This window comes from Chinchilla lanigera, unplaced genomic scaffold, assembly GCF_000276665.1.
Source record: "Chinchilla lanigera isolate Chin_1 unplaced genomic scaffold, ChiLan1.0 scaffold00001, whole genome shotgun sequence".
Taxonomy (NCBI): domain Eukaryota; kingdom Metazoa; phylum Chordata; class Mammalia; order Rodentia; family Chinchillidae; genus Chinchilla; species Chinchilla lanigera.
Window position 1 is genome coordinate 57568648 of NW_004955402.1, and position 17894 is coordinate 57586541.

General features: G+C 40.2%; 1 protein-coding gene across 7 annotated transcripts in view; it reads right to left on the reverse strand.

Moving 5' to 3' along the window:
• The window catches only part of Fbxo15 (F-box protein 15), a 61473-nt gene extending 43922 nt beyond the window's left edge, over nt 1–17551 (reverse strand). The window contains exons 1-5 of one of the 7 annotated variants that reach the window (XM_005373067.2): nt 17309–17545; nt 10136–10246; nt 7091–7195; nt 2771–3013; nt 2020–2229 (exon numbers count right to left, since the gene is read on the reverse strand). In XM_005373067.2, the coding sequence (XP_005373124.1) occupies nt 2020–2229; nt 2771–3013; nt 7091–7195; nt 10136–10246; nt 17309–17544 (905 nt within the window). In that variant the 5' untranslated portion in view covers nt 17545. Of the gene's footprint in view, nt 1–2019; nt 2230–2770; nt 3014–4175; nt 4293–7090; nt 7196–10135; nt 10247–10804; nt 10912–16670; nt 16848–16870; nt 17259–17308 lie in introns of those variants that run through there. The other 6 variants (XM_005373072.2, XM_005373074.2, XM_005373071.2 and 3 more) reach the window with 6 other exon arrangements.
• Between the last annotated feature and the right edge of the window lie 343 nt (nt 17552–17894).

Here is a 17894-nt window from a genome sequence, read left to right on the forward strand (position 1 = left end):
ATCCTAAAAGCACTGCAAGTGGTAGACACAGATGTCTGTCATCTCAGAGACAGGCATGACTCTGTCTAGAGATGATTCAGAAATAATAAAAGAGATCTCAATTGTCAACTAACAGAAGAGAGCATTAGACCAAAGTCCTTAAGGAGTGGGGGCTACACCACACTCCAGAGTCTGCCCCCTAGTACCTAATCACAGGGCAGTAGGTGGTAAATATGCAGATGTTCATTCAGTAAAAAAATTTTAAAGGTCAGTATGGAACTATTTCAAACCAAAGGGAAGGTTATAAGATACTACAAATTCACAGCTTCTACACTGCTGATTTCAACCTTTCAAAAGAACTCTTTGTGCTAAGACCTATAGCATGGTAAGGAGAGGTGGTCAGTGAGAATACTTATGATATATAAGCTAAAAATTTGTTCAGCATATGTAGAATGAACTTGGAAGAGGATGAACACCAAGAAAGTGAACTAATAATGGATTCTGCAGAAACAGAAGTGAAACCTTAGCTCCAAATGACAGCGACTGCACACCATCACACTAGTGTTCTCTGTGTGAAGTCACCAACCTCCTCAGAGTGGAGGCTGGAAATTAAGGAGAAAATGTCATGAGTGCTTAGTGCACACACCAGGTGCTCAGTAAATAGCAGTCATGGCTATTATCATTATTAAGGTGGAGAAAGGTTAGCGGGGATGTAAAGAATCCTCTTCTCTCACTGTTCAGTGTATGTGGACAGGAGAACACTCGTAAGTCTGGCTGTGGAGGCATTTAAAGAGACTCTGAGGACATGCAGAGTCCTCATGTACCTTGGTCTTATAGACCACTGACATGTACACAACCACTCACACACGTGGGAGGCACAGGACCAACCACAGAATGGAAAACAGGAAATGAAGAAAACTTGGAGTCCAGCTGGAGAGAGGTGTTATTGGGAAATTCAATTTGCAAGTTACATCAGTAGGTCTTTCACTGTTCCTGAAAAAAATTCTCAACAAGAAAAAAAAAGACTTAAATAAAGTCAAAAGCACTTTCTTGGCCATCACACAATTGCAGGCAGACATGGATCTTCCCTTCTGCATGATGAATGTGCTTGCTCACAAACTTGCACTGAAAGACTGATCAAAACAAATTCCTGTAAAACACTTCCAGTGCTCTTTAGGACAGTTGATCAAAGACTGGCTGAAGTCCATACAGTTTTAATGAAAATTAATTACATTAAATGAATCTCTCCAATACATTTTCCAGCATTTGTCACTATCATATCTACTATTCCTCAGCTTGATGACAATTTTCAGGAACTAACTATTTTTGAGTAAGCTTTACATCTCAACATTATCCATTTAGTCTTTCACAATCATTTTAATTAATGTTAACAATTGTGTCCCAGTGCTTGTAAACAACAATCCATGATATGCCAACAAACAAAATACCCACAGAGTTTGTGGACTCCCCCCAAAATAATTTCATAATGAATAAAAACTAAATACTGTATCAGAAAAATCTGGTGCCCGGCATACCACCTTATAAAGTTTCAGATTTATCCCAATAACAGTACTATTTAAAAAGATAACTGTGTCCCAAAATATTTTCAGTAATACAAATGATTCACATACAAAATATTAAATACATTTTCAGAAGACATCGAGACCTAAACCTACTCAAAGCTTAGTAAACAACAATTAGTATACCACTTATTAAAGAAGAAAAATATAACAGTTTGACACATCTTTTTGTTAAAATGATTAAAGCTAAAAACTTCAAAAGGTTAGCCATCAGTAATCCCGGAAACACTGTTAAGTAGCATAACATGTTTTACTGTTACAGATAGCCACGATAGGAGAATTTATATTTAAACCTAACCATAGTGTGACAGATCTATTTTTTCTCAATTAGTAATACAGAATGACAAAAATGTCTTAAAGATGCAATCAAATTAATTTGTGTTTTTCAATTACAAAAGCAATGCTACTTAATATTTACATGTAAGATGTTCTCACTGACAGTTCTGCTAACAGTACTTACCCATTTTTGGCAGAGTCTTTATACCGGTCCATAAAAAGTGGTGTCATACCATACAAATTCAAGGTTGACAATGTAGCTAAACATGGCCAATTTTTGTCATACCACACAACAGTAATAGATGTATCATTCAAAGAAAGATCAACATGTGACATGATATATTCTCTTCCATTCTTTTCTTTCAATATAATTGCCCAGCCTAAGCCAGATATTCTGCAGGAAGAAAACTAAAAATGTTTATTTCATCACAGCAAAAAATGTTAAAGGCAATTTTATATATTATATCCAAAGCATTTATTTCCTTAAAAGCCAAAGTCAAAATTCTCAGAATACAGCCAACATAATTGTCAGTGCACCAGCTGTTCCATCTTTAGACTTTCCCGCCTCACCTAACAAACACTCATTACATATCTATGATGTTCCAGGAACCACCAATACACTGGTAAGTAAGGCAAAGATGCTGCCCAGGGGAAAGAACACCTTGAACATCCTTGCTTTTGACAGCAGGTCACTAGCCTACTCCTGCTTTATACATAAGGCCATATTTAAGGAATAGGAAAATACTGTATATGATATAGATATATAAAAACATAAAAATGAGACAATCCTGCACAGTCTCAACTGTATATCCATCCTATGTAGGTAACTCTCTGAGCTGATACTGTCATTCTTTTCTAAAGTGGTTCCAAGCTAAAAGATTCCACAGTCCCATTCAGGAGCCTCAGAGGCCACTGTGCAAGAACACACCACCTACCTGAGGGCCTCTTTGATTTTCACAGGAAGGCCTGTGTAAGCGTTGACAGGTTTGAGAATCTGAGCTAGTGCTGCTTTCACAGATGTTATTTGTTCTGTAATATAAGTTTTCTTCCAATATCCAGCTTCTTTATCCTCAACTGACAGTAAGCTCACAGACACAGCTGTCTCCTCCACTGAATTAACTTTCCAATTAGATCTTTTAGGTGAAAATGCCATTGAGTAGATTCTGACCCAAATAAAACTGGAGGAAAAGGAGAAAATACATTAACTAAGAAACACTGTCTAAAGTTACAGTAATATATTAAATTAGAAATTCACAATAATTTTTAAATAGTCTGATTACAATAAGTCAAGCTGAACATTTATAGTTGTTGATGTGTAAAGTGAACAGCGGTTTGAAATTAAGTATTTTAGATTCACCAACCCCAAAAACACACTTTAAAGCCTGTTTCTGAGCATCAAGTTGAAAGTGAGCAATCTCATGTTATTTGGATTTGTTCAGACCTGTGCCTTCCTGTATCAACAATAAATAGAAAGTCTATATACAGTACTGTACAAGAAAACACCAGAAAGTGTATACATAGTGTACATAGTGATTCTTTTGTGTGTGTGTGTGTGGTACCAGGAATTGAACTCAGGGCCTCATGCTTGCCAGGCAGGCACTTGTGCCACTGAGCTATATCTCTGGCCCATGATTCTTGTTTGATGTAGATGCATGCTTTTGAAAAGATCAGAGGCCAGGGATACAGCTCAGTGACACAGGGCCTGCCTAGCAAGTGTGAGGTCATGAGTTCAATTCCCAGTACCAAAAAAACAAAAGAAAAAAGATCAAAAAAGATATGTAGGAGCTGGGGATTTAGCTCAGCGGCAAAGCGCCTGCCTGGCAAGCACAAGGTTATGAGTTCGGTTCCCGGTACCGGAGAAAAACCAAAAAAAAAAAAAAAAAAAAAAAAAAAAAAAAAAAAAAAAGATATGTAAACACACAAGAAATATTAACAGTGAATAATTAAATTATACATTCCTTTTGCTTCTTACTTTTCAATTTTTCAACAATGAACATGCATTGATTTCCCAAATTTTTTTGGGTGAGCATTTGTAATAATAATGACAGGGTTTTTTTTGAGCACATGCTATTTGGTGAGTGCTGTTTTAAGCACTTCATAAACATCAAGTCATTCAGTCTTCACAACAAATGCACAATGAGCTACTCTTTCATCCCCATTGTGCAGATGATGTAAAGTGTTCTGGCCCAGATGAGTGCACTCAAGTATGTGATGAAAGAGGGATTTGCACTCATGTAGAGCTCACAATCTTTCCCCCTGTGCTTCACTGCCTCTTCAACAACATAAAGACTTGGGTTTAAAGAAACTGACTGAGCTATCCAAATTCAGCCCAAGCCCTACCTGTGAGTACATTTTTCATGGAGATGTGCATGAGGCTTTGGGGTGACATCTAGATATAAACCCCAACATTCTGCCCCTGCCCCTCTAAGGATTCATGCACAACTCTATGCAAGATGCATTTAGTCCATCTCCAAGAGTTGCCCAAATCTTAAGTTTAAACATTGCTGAAAAGTCCAAGTCCAAAGCCTCCTCTGAGATTTAAGGCAAACTCATAGCTGGGAGCCCCTGTAAAAACCAAAAGAAAGTTAAAGACTACCAACATATAATGGCATAGGATAAACATTCCTGTTCCAAAAGGCAGAAATAGGAGTATAGAAAAGAATGGGACCAAAATCCAGCAGGGCAAAGATTAAATCCCTTATTTTCATTTCCAGCACCCTGGTCAAACTGTGGTGAGATGTGAACTCTAAAAGGCTTGAGCAGCCCCACCCCTATGGTACTGCTGCTGGTAGCTAGAGCCGTCATGGCTTCTCTCTTGGGCCAGCTTTGCTCACCCAGTTCATGTTCCTAAGTTCATTTTCAACATCCTAAGATCTCAACTGCACTTTTGGCTTCACACTCATATTTTTACAAAATGCCCTGTCAGGCCTTCTTTGGAAATCTGGGTGGAAGCCTTCCTGACCCTACAACTCTTACATTCTGCTTGTGAGTAAAACCAATACTGCATGGATGACACCAAGGTCTGCCACAAGCTAGAACAGCAGCTGAGCCATTTTGCATCTTACCAGGGACTGCAGAAGCCTCTAAGTGCCTGGATGGCCGAGCATGGTAGAATTAATACCAGGAATAGATTTCCATTCTCTCGGCTAAAGTCATTCTAGCGCATGGTATTCTGAAGCTCTCTTCTCAAAACAAAGTCTTTCACTTTTGCAATTTTGAGCCTTTGAAGGGTGGAGCACTGCTGGTTCCTCATATTCCCTTAATGTATTTTTGTTTTGTCCAGATTTGAGGTACTTGGTTTCTTTCTAAATCTAGTCTTTTTAGCAACTACACTCTCTCCCACTTTATCTTTACAGGCCCCAATTTTACTTACAATTACCTTTTGGGCCAAACTCAATATATTTTAAAATCATTTACCTGTTACTAGCTCTTGATTTTTAACATAGATCTAGCTAAGCTCCCAACACCGTCCATGTCACAGCCTCAATATTAGCCGGCCTTGAAATTTCCTCTGCCTGATTAATTAGCCTGTTGCTCCTAATCTCAATCTCCCACAAAGTCTCAGGACATGAGCAAAACCCAGATGAATTTTCAGCCACAGCATAACACACATGGCCAAGAATGCAACTGCCCAGTGGAGTCCTTTTTCTGAACTGAAACCTCTTGAGCCTGGTCTTCACTGGCTGCATAACTATCAAGATTCTGGTCTTCTGAACTCTGACCAGAATCTCCCATCAAGCTCAGCTCACAGAATTCTAGGGCTCCTTCTCTAGCTGGTATCTCTGAGTCTTTCAAACTCCTTCTACAAGTCAAGTTCCAAAGGCTTCTGAGCCACATGATCAAGTAGCATCACAACAATGACCCAACTTCTCCAGTACCAAAAGTCTATCTTCCTTTCTCATCACTAAGACACTAACATCTACAACTTAAAACATGAAAGGTTTATTTTGGCTCACAGTTTACAGAGGTTTCAATCCACAGTCAGCTGGCTCTAAGGCAGGGCAGCATGGCAGAGCAGAATTTCTCATGGTATGGTGGCAGGAAGCAGAGATTAAGGGAAGGAGGAAGGAGATAGCCCATTCCAGGCCACAGCCTCATTGACCTCGTCCTCCCACCACGCTTCACCTCCAGCATCACATTCACTATAATTCATCAGTGGACTAATCACATACCCATGATACTCATCAATCAGCTCCCCAAAGCCCTACCTATCAGTGCATGAGGCTTTGCAGGGACATGTAGATACACTGTAACACCTACCATGGTCCAAGATTAAATATTAGAGCCCTCTCGCTGTCATTCTTCATTTCTTTACCTATTAACAAACTCACCATTAAAACCTGCATTCCCTCTTATTTGGTGTTTTCCCTAAAACACCATTTGGTATGTAGGTTCTCTGGAGAATCAATATTTGTATAATCTTTTGATGTTGAATGAGAGAGACGTCTAAAAACCAAAGATGTGGGCCAGGGATATAGCTCAGCAGCACAAGCACCTGCCTGGCAAGCACAAGGTCCTGAGTTCAATTCCCGGCACCAAAAAAATAAAAAATTAAAAAAATAAAAAGCCAAGATGTTCAGTTATGGGCACAAAATGCTCACTATAAGTAAGGGAGATCTCACCATCTCTCTATATAAGAAAAACTTCTCAGGTGCAGACAAAGATCATAAAAAAAAAAAAAAAAAAACAGTGGCAAGGGTTTTTTCTCCTCTTTATTCATACATACCCAGGAAGCACAAGATACCCAGGCTCTCTGCTTCCACAGGTAACAGCCCCTGAAGTGACTCTGGACCTCTCTCCTCCCCTCCATCACTCAGGAGCTAAGTCTATTTAATTTTTCCCAATCTTCTTCTCTATGATCTGCTTGACTTCCAGCAGAAAGCACACAATCTGCTGTGGGAACCCAGGGCCAGGAACAATGGGGCAGGGAGATCATATGGGTAAGTCTTTCCAGTTCTGGATGAGAACAGCTAACACTCCAGGCCAGCAGCCCAAAGTTGCACTCTTCAATAACTGCAATAATAACAACCTTGATCCTTCTCAGTATATGCAAAGAATATTCCCTTCTTTGGGCATATAAATGCAATTAGCTGAAAATATCATATGACTAAAGCAACTGACTTATTTATGTCTAGAAATAGTATTGAAATTAATTATCCTAAAATTTTTAAATGGTTGAAGAGGTCTTACTCATTTTCATAACTTCTAACAAGCTGTCATTAAAACATAGCAGAGAGATTTGGTTTTCTCCTTACTTGTCATTGGCCAAATGATAAAATCGCCTGTTCACACAGCCAATACACAGCAGGCTCACAGCATCCAAGTAGGAAAATATCTTCAGCAAGATTTCTGAAGGCATTCTGAGAGAGGGGGATAAATCAGACAAGTGAACCGACCAGTGCTTAATCAACAAATTACCCAGAAAACAACTGGCTGTTCATCTCTAAATACAGACAATAAACAGACCCCTCCTGTACAAGAGGCAAACTATAACCCCATTTTCAGTTATTTTCTTGACTGACATTTTCTGGTTATTATAATTCTCAGGACATAAACCAGTAAAGAGACCCAAGGGCACACAGTGCAAACTTGCTAAGCATTTTAATCATGTTCATACCTTATGAGTCAACAGGCAGGACTTCACTGCCTCTCTCATGGAAGTATGTATTATTCATTGGTGAGATAAAGGAAAATAGTTAAAATGGCTAAGACTAAACAGTTCTAAATACTGTTCATAGGGTCGCCTCCAAGCTGGAACAATCAATGTTTAAACCTACATTAAACCCATAATTTTCTATGGAATGCTATTTCACATTCATAGTTTCACACAGTTATTGGGGTTGCAATAGGGAATGATGAGGAGAGCTAGGGAAAGAAAAAGGTGAGAGGTAGCACAAAGAAGTTCAAAGTGTGGGAGCAAGGAAATTTTGCTTTAGGCCACTGAGCTTCCCTAAGACATGTTGTTAATTGTTTATATTCATTTTCAGGACTGTAGAATTCAAATATGAATATGTCCTCATCCCTATTTCATACTGTGGGCCCACCCTCAGTTCTTGCATCCATAATCCCCACTCCTATTACCCCCGTTCTAATGGAAAATGCTCATCTCCTTCCATCAAACCACCTGTGCTCTGGGTACCCATCTGTGTACTCAGACTTCAATCTTCCATTCCTGCCTTAGTCATCTGAATCATTCATACCAGCATCTGAAAACTACCCCCTCCAAATATCTCATCCTAACATTACACTCTTCCCTTGATTCCTCTGATCCTCAAACTCCCTCTGGCTACCATAAAATTTCTATGATCCCTTTCAGTGCCAAACTTCTGGGAAAGAACAAAAAAAAACCAAAAACTTGTCTATACCTGCTGCCTCTAGGCCTGTGGCCCTAACTTTTTGTTTCATACACTTCAGTGTGAAATATAACATGCAAAAAAATAAGCATATAGCCCACCCCTCTCCACTGACCTGCGAAAGTTCATCAAGGGTACCCACAGCTTCCCTGCTGATCACTCCTATTTTTGAAGCAATCTTCTCCTCTTCTGGTTTGCTCAACACCCCATTCTCTTGGATTTTTTGGATCTCAACAGGTCTTCCCTGGCTCTTTTTGCTGCTTTTCAGTATCCTACTTCCTCTCTGCTCATTGAGAGCCATCTTTGCTTCTCTTCTCCACTCTTTCTCCAAGACACCCTGTCCACATTCATGAGAACCAACTCCCTCCAGACTTCACCATGAATGAGACTCACACCCACTGCCACTTGACATAACTCCTTTGCTATTATTGTGACTCTTCCACTGCTAACCTCAATTCTTTGCCATCCCAATCTGCTGAGCCTCCATTTACTCCATGGCTTAAGCCAACAGTTTCAGGTTCCTACTTGATGTCTGTCTTCCACTCATACCAACATCTAGTTCATAAATGAGTGACACCTGTTACACCTTCAAATACATCTACATTGGTCAATCTCTCCATCTCCCCTCCTTCCAGAGGAAAGACAAGTAAACAAGCAAATGAGATAATTAAAGGCATCACATCACACTCTAACTAAAGTACAGCTCCTCCCCGTGGCCTAGCAGCTACAGCCTCTGGGTCCCTGACCTCCTTCTGCCACCTCCCTACTACCCAGGTACCTGCCCCCACCACACTTTGAGCACTGCCCTGCTCTGAATCTTTGTGTTCCAGCTTCGGTTCAATCTTCTCCATGTTCCTCAATCTCAATTTTCAGTTCTTATCCTTAATGTAACCTCCTCAACAAAGTCTTTCCTTACCATCCTACCATATTATTCGGCACTATGGAATCCATTTGTTTTCTTGACAGCATATGCTCAAATTTTAATTATTTATTTTTTTAAAAATCTGTCCCCTTCACTGGTTTATCAGCTTCATAAGAACACAGGTAAGGGCTCAATATGTGTCTCCAAGCACCATCTACAGCACCATACATTTAATGGCTAGATTAACCAAATTAACAAAATTTTTCCTTATTTCTTATATCAGATTATTGTATGACAGATTCTACTCCCAGAGTAAGGGGTTTTAAAACTTAAACTGATGTCCTTAAATATCTTTGATTTACTTTATACAAACATAGTATACATTAAAATGAACATATACAAATATGGAAACCATAATTAAGCTAATTATGATATAGTATTAAATACTCGGAACTTCAAAGCAGGCAACTTATGTTTAAGTCACAGTTTTATAACACTTAGACTATGTGGGCCTTATTTCTTCCAGTGTAAAGTGTCTGTCTATAATAATAATACCAAGTTTTCAGGCTCCACACAATGCTTAGCATACAGATGATGTAAATGCTACTACAGTACAAATCTACAAACACCTTACCATCAATTCTAAATAACTCTTTTAAAAAAGATTCTATGGTGCTGAGGTTCTCCATATAAAATCCTGCCATGAAAAAAGTTCCCAAAATACTGAAAGCTAAGAAATTTAGAGAGCTCCCAAGCTTTTCAGAGGTTTTACTTTAATTCCTCTTTCTCCATTTTCAAGGGCTTTCATCAATTGAAAAGTGAATAATTTTCAAGAACATTTTCATAAGAAGAAAATTCAACTTGTCATTTTTAGAAGTTTGGTTTCATAAAACTAGACTAATAAGGATAATGATGACAGGCTTATGACTCATATCAAACTCTCCATGTTGTAAATTCTTCCTACACAGTCCTATTCTTAGAGAGTTCAAAATAGCAAGCTGAAATACACAGCATGACAACTTTCTCTAAAAACTGCATGCCTAGAGGCCCCCACCCACCAAAAGCAGTTTACTTCTGCTACTTACCTATCCAAGTACACAGAACAGTTAGAGGACGATTTCTCCCAGTGCTGGCTATGTCTGGCATACTGCCTAAGAGCAGTATTGCCTGCACAGAATTTGACACCCCGCCCCTTTCTGCAAGGAAAAGTGGGAAATTCAAATTACATGCTCGGCTGAAGTGAATTATCTGTTCCCCTCCACAAAGTTCTAAAGGATTCATAAAGCCAATATTACTCACTGTGAAACTTCATCTCTGCAGAAATCATGGGAAGAAAACAAGGAAAGGACAGAGAAAGGAAAAGAGAATGAGAAAGAAGGGAGTTATGAAACTGTGGCGTCCTGGGTAAAATAAACCTGAAGATTGCACTCTGATGTGTTTTCAACCTAAGGTTTAACACTAGCTCTCACTAAAGGTTGTCAGAGAAGTGCTACAAAATGGAAACAAAGAAAAAGACACTTATATATTACTGGCTGGTTTTGAAAATACAACAGAAACCTAGCAAAGACACCTTCATTTTTAAAAACTTCCTATCTGTGAACTAGAACTGTCAACACAATCTATGACTCTGGTGCTCTTTCAGGGACTGGGCTGGTTCCAGTTTTAGCTTTGGCAGTCTTAGCCATAGAAGTACCAAATAGCCACATTTGTTTCTCTATATCTCACGTTTAATAAAATGTATTTGAATTAGTTACCTTTTTATTTTACTGATGCATAAAATAACAGGTCATCTTACAATGAATGACTTTTTAGATTTTATGAAATAGGGGCTGGGGATTTAGCTCAGCAGCACAGCACCTGCCTGGCAAGCGCAAGGTCGTGAGTTCGATTCCTGGTACCAGAAAAAAAAAAAAAAAAAGATTTTATGAAATAAGATACATTTTATGCAGTTACTCCTTTTTGGGGTCCCTAAAATAATTTTCTACTGAGATCAAACTTCAAAACCAGGAAAGCTCAATAGTACCTTGAAGGGGATCTGAAACACCCAAGAAGTCATGAAGCCCAACCTCCCATTTCTTAATAGCAGCCCTCAAGAAAACTCCTAGTAGGTAAGTTATTTCTCTTGGAAAGGTTTTGAAGTTGTTTCTTTAAGTAATCTACAATACACAAATATCTAGTTTTGCCCTCACCTCCAACCAGCATGCTATTTAAGATGAGATTGCAATCTACAGTGTGTATTACCCATATGCTCAGTTCACCAGCACCATTGCTTTGAATACGTATTTTGTTCACCAAGAATTTAACTACACCCAATGTTTTCCAGCAGGCTAATTCCCCAGATGTATTTGAACTAACACTGAAAAATGATGTGGGCAATAATTGGAAACTAAAGTATGATGGTCTAAGAACTTCAAAGGCGGGCTGATTAACCCACTGGTAGCTGAAGTATCAAACCCATACAGAATGGATCATAACAGAAGTTGGCCCTCAACTCCAAGCATACTCTGCCCTTAGGGGACACAAGAACCTTCACACAAAGCCTCGGTTTATCTAAGAGCAACAACATAGCCTTCTACCTACTCCAGAGCTGGTATACTATGATGTATGTATGTCAAATCACACAGCAGCATCTGTTTGCCATGCGCAGGAAGCACTATCCCCATGTGCTAAGCAGCTGGCAAGTAAGTTTCTCTTCCTTCAATAGATTTTCCTCTTTAGAAACAAGCAGAATGGCTGGCACCTGGGGAGCCCTCCATAAATACTACCTATCATCTGCACACTGGTATCTCAACATAGAAGAAGCTGAATAAGATAAACTTTCCCAGATCCTGGAGGGTAACAAATGCACTGCAGTGAAAAATGCTGGCTCCAGAAGCCACTCCATTCCAGCTCTGGCACAAAAGGTTCAGTGCAGTTTTTGCCTTATCTGACTTTCTAGTCACTGCTCTCAAGTTAGTCCAAACAGATGTTTCTCAACCTGCACTCTGCAGAGCAAGAAGAAGAGGGAAAGAGCACAGAAAGAGATGTGGATTTAAACTTTTTGAAATGCCCCCTCCCTAAAACAAACAAGTCTGTATTGTGTAAATTCTATGTTGATCTCTATTCAAAGATAAAATATCTTTAATTGACAAAGGTTCTTAACATTCAAGCTTTAAATAAAAGGAATTTCTATTCCTCTTCTATGAAATAATAATAATTTCTATAAATAAATCCTAAGCTGTGACACTGGACCTACGGCTGTGTTAAGTATTGTCAGGAAGTCTCTGACTCTATACGTATACTAAGCACTATATGAAGACTGAGTAATGTCTCTCACTAATATATACTAGTGCTGTAATAGAAATGAATAGTGTTGTAGTTAATCAAACATAAATTTATCTTCAAAACACTACTAAATAACAGCTTTTTGTCATTATGTATTTCCTCACTCAAAAGATGCTAGAAAAATAAAAACTATTTTCCCCTACGCCTATGCAAGACAACCAAAGAAAAACCAATTTTAATCTGTCAAACTGGCAAAGACTAAATAAATGATGAAAGACTCATGCTGGCCGTGTTACAGAGAAACCAGCATTCCGCACTGCTGGTATGTGCAAACCTTATGGAAAGCCAAGTCTGGTTAGCATGATCCTAGATCCTTAAAAAGCACACACATTTTTTAAGCCAGGAATTCCACTTCTACAAATACACTCAAAGTCAAAAAACAATATGCCCAGATGGTTCACTCAAGCATGTCTATCTCAAAGTTGTCTTCACTGGGGGAAAATACTTAGACAGGGCATAAGAATGACGTCATTTGGCATCATTACGTTGAATGGCCTCCACGGATGAAGTGAAGGTGTTTGCAATACAACTAGGTCCAAGGTATCTTGCAGATATCTGTATGATGCACTCGCTCAGCTCCTTTAGGGACTTACTCAAATACCATCATCTCATTGACACCCACCTTAGCTATGCCATGTAAAACTCCAGTACAGACTCTATACACATACTCTCTCTACCCTTTTCCTATGTTTTCTTTTCCTTAGCATATATCACCATCCAACACTGTCTCGTTTATTACTGTTGTAATGTTAAGTTCCACATGAATAGGGACATTATATGAGCTCTGTTCAGTGCTCATTCTTCAGCACTCACAACATGTCTGGCATGCAGATAGCATTCAACACACATCTGCTAAATTTAAAATGTGTTAACTGAAAAAGCAGATCAGCCAGCATGGTGGCGCCCGCCTGTAATCCCAGAATTTAGGAGGCTGAAGCAGAAGGATCACTGCAAGCTCGACTCCAACCTAGGTTACAAAGTGAGCTCAAGGCCAGCCTGAACGGCACTGAACTCTGAATAATGAGACCCTGTCTCAAAAAGACAAAAGGACAAAAATAAATAAATAAACATTTTTTAAAAAAAGAAAAAAGCAGATCATATCAGTATATACTACAAAAATTTATGTTTTTATTTCTCTAAAAGTAAACATGCATACAAAGTAAAGGTCTAAAAGGAAAAAAGGTATTAATACTGAACATAGAATTACAAGGTTGGTACTGGTGGCTTTTAATACTCCATGTTGTGTTTTCTAATTTTTCCTAATACATTGAATACACAATCAATTTTGGAAGTGGTTCTTGCGTTAATTTAGAACTGAGAGCCTCACCACAATCTTTAGACTGAAGCAGGGGTTCTCAAAGTAACCCTAAAGAAGCTGAAACCAAGTTCTTCACAACTAAAAGCATGGCCTTCAGCCAACTCAAAACTTCTTACAAATCTCTCACTTCATCTTTAAAATTAATGCAGATATTTACTGCATTCTACAGAATAATTTTTTGCCTTACAAAAATTACCATTTAAACTATTTAATATTTCTCCCCAAAGCCTTAATATTAATTTTACACATGAGAAAGAAGCCCTGTGTATCCCCACCCACTGGCACCTATCTTTCTGAGAAGCATAATACTAGAATATACAACTATTTCAAGGAATACATACTCGCACACTCTAGCAAGCTCTTACTAGGAAGGTTAACTCACACGCTCACAAATTATAAAAGCCTATGGTGAAAACTTACATGAAGTGAATAAAGTTACCTGTTTGTATACATCTGTGTACAATAATATTAGTGGGTGCCAGAAAACCCACCTTTAACTCTCTAAAAGATAATTTTAAATAACAAACAGATAAATTCCATTTGGTACTATTTAAAAAAAAAAACAAAGGTACCAAAGGCTCTTCCCTAATCTGAATCCCTGATCTAATAACAACAAACGAATATGCCAACATCTTTGACTAAAATATTTAACAGGATTTATTTATTCAATTCTACAAATACTTCCTAAAGACATACTCTGTAAAAGGTAATATGCCACATGCTTTAAAACTTTTTCACCTTCTTTTATTCATAAAATAAAGGTTATTTAATTACAAAGATATTTGAATGCTTTAAAAATTTTAAAGACTATTTTTTTGCTGTTTTGTTTTTCCACACTTGAAATAGATTCCCCTTGTTTCATAAATAGTACTAAGGCTCTAAGTAGGCCAATAAAGAGACAAATTTCCAAGGTGAAGGCAGAAAGCCCCCAAGAACTTCATCTCCTGAGCATCTTCCAGAGCTCTTTTTCCATCTTCAATTTTATATCACATTAATGTAACTTCTGGCACTATTCAATATACAATCCCATTTCTCCCTAAATCCACCTGCATAGTGCTAAGGGACTCCTATTTAACAAATTCCTAAAAGGGTTGGGAGGGCAGTGGTTAGGGAAGGAAAAAAAAGAACTGAGATGTGTTTGGGTTTTGTACATTTACCAATTCCCCACTATAAATGTAATCACTGTGTACTGAAAACATGTCCTAATAAAAATTAAAGAAATTTTTAAAAACCAAATTAGTAAGCTGCATGCATATCCTCATACATTCAAGTCTAATATTATTTAAGTCAGATAATACTATTCTAAAACACTTCAGTGAAAAAGCCTGGCATGGTGGCACACACCTGCAATCCCAGCACTCGGGAGGCTGAGGCAGGCGGATCCTTGCAAGTTCGAGGCCAGCCTGGGCTACAAAATGAGCTCAAGGCCAGACTGAACTGCATAGTGAGACCCTTTCTCAAAAAGACAATCAATCAATCAATCAATCAAATAAGTGACATATTTTTCCCTAAAAGCTTTCAATTAGTATTTTAATATCTAATTTCTATGCCTGATTATTAGTATGTGGTAAATAAAATCAATTAATTTAGGTATGAATTAAGCTTAATTGATGTTCTATATTTCTTAGAATTTGTGATATTTATACATATTCACATTTTGTGTTTAAAAAGTGATTTATTAATATCTAATTTCCTGCAAACAGCCACTAAAAATAACCACATTCTTAAACCACGTGCAATCATTCTATTCGTAAGAGCCGACTTTACCAAAAATTTATACACGTTCAAGTCACTGACTGAAATGTAAGTTCCCACGGCAGGCATAAATGACAGGCACTCTTAATGACATCATTCCACCAAGAACTGCACTCAACTTACAAAGACATAAAAGATTCATCCTATAAAAATCATTCTGCTTTGCCCTAACAAAGCACTGTACACTTACTTTAATAATAGTGGCAAATGGATTTAAAGTTCAAGCTTCCTATTTAAAACGCAGCGTTTCTCTTCTACATAATAGAACTTTCGCAGGCATTGCCACAACTTTGTATCACAAGGCGTGGGGTTTATCTAGCATTATAGCTATTCAAGCAAGAACTATTGTCGAGCTGGACATGGTGGTGCACATCTGTAACCCCAACTACTCAGGCAGCTGAGGCAGGGCCATTGCAAGTGCTGAAGCTAACCTGAGCTAGGGAGACCCAGTCTCAAAATTTAAAAGAATTTTAAGCTCCCTAAATTCAAACCCTAGTACTACTAATAACAACAACAACCTACTATAGGAAGCACCAGGGCTGTGCTTTTGAAGTGTAAATGGGGTTCACAGAGATCTAGGGGGAACAAAAACAGAATCCCAGGGATGGGGATAGGGAAAGACTTTAGTTGAAACAAAATACAATCCTTTTGTATGCTTAAACATAGACATTTATCAAAAAGCAAACTATGGATGACTTCACAGATGTAGATCAAGGAGCTTAGGAGCAAAAACACAATCCTCAAGAATATAAATTCTTAGCCTTACCTCCACCTAGTTAACGAGGGTGATGGGTACAGGGCTAGAAATAGCGTCTGATAAAATGAGCGGGATCTAGTAAAGTGCCACTGCCACATGTTGATATTTTGACACTGGCTCACTTTATTTCTCTAAATTACACTGAAGAGGAGCTGGGCGTGGTGGCACACGCCTGTAATCCCAGCACGCTGGAGGCTGAGGCAGGAGGATCGTTGCGAGTTTGAGACCAGCCGATGCTACCAAGTGAGCTCAAGGCCAATCTGAACTCCATAGCAAGACCCTGCCTCAAAAAGATTAATTAATTAATTACACTGAAGATCTATCATAAAGGCAGGCGCAGCCCCTGCTCTGCCCCTTGCCCATCTCGCTTAAGCTGCGGTCTCTCAGTAGGAGTGGACGACCCTTCAGTTCTAGCCAGCCCCGGAGAACCCGCAGAGACAATCACACCACAGGCTCCTGCACTTACGCAGGAGACAGGTGGAATAAGGCAGAGTTGAGCACCGCGATGTGGCTGTCTAGAAAACGACTTGGCCCCACCAGACTCAGCTGTCCCCAGAAGCACACGCCCCTGCCTCCACCCCCGCAGGCCCAGAGCGCGCCGCGAGGGAGAGGGCGTGCCCGCGCCGCGAGTCGTGGGCGGAAAGGCACAGCGGTAAGGTTTTGTACCGGTGCGTTCCGCTTCCTAGGCCTGCAGTCGTTAAAAGAAGAGGCACGGTGATTCCAGCTCTAGAACTGCGGCTGTACCGGTACGCGGCGGCGCGCAGCAAACTTTGGGACAGTCTGAGAGGCTGGCGCTCGGCGCCGCCCGCCCTCGGGCTCCCCGAGACACCGCGCAGGCCCAGGGCTTCCCACTGGCCTAAGGACACTAGGCGGACTGCGGGAGAACACTCCTGGGAAGCGACGCTAAGCTTGGGGAGCACCACGTTCCCAGGGCGAACCAACTTGCTCAGTCGTTCTTCCAACCTTTCCCGCGTTAAGGCGGGGGCGGGGAGCGGTGTGTCACGTGCTGAGCCGGACCAATAGCACTCGCGAAGGCGAGGCGGGTGGGGCGGAGCCGCCGAGGGGCCACCTCCCAGACGGACCCCCGCGGGCCCTGATGGTCACCTGAAGCGGAACACCCCGGAGCACCCCGCCGCGGCCCCTGTTCTGCCCCAGGCCGTGCCGCCGCCATAAAGAAAGGGTCCACGCGGGTCCTGCAGGCCCACCGAGCGGTGCTGGGAGGGCCGACCGCGTCCGGTCGCCATAGAGACCTGGCGGGTACTGCCTAATGGCCCGACCTCCCCGGAGAACACCGCCCCCACCTCGAGCGCGTGCGCGGACGAGCGACCAAACACGTGCATGCGCACTAAGCACCTCCAGATAGTCCTCGCTCTACCTCTGGGAGCAGCTTCTAGACACATCTGGGGTCAACCCCGCCGTAATGAGGCCAAAGACGCCATACGTCACGAAGCCGCAGGAAGTTTGCGACAGGCACCTACTCGGTGGCGACACCACTCATTACCATCTGTTGCCTGTTTGAGTTTTTGAGAGGAAACTGAAACGCAGAAACTAAATCATTTGCCCCTAAGTATAGTAAAGCCAAGTAAGACAAAAGAATTCCCAGGTGGCAGAGTCCTCTCCAAGAAAGTCACTAAAACAAGCAGTTAACAGCTGCTTATTTAACTTTTCCAAGTTCTGTCTGAACAGCCCT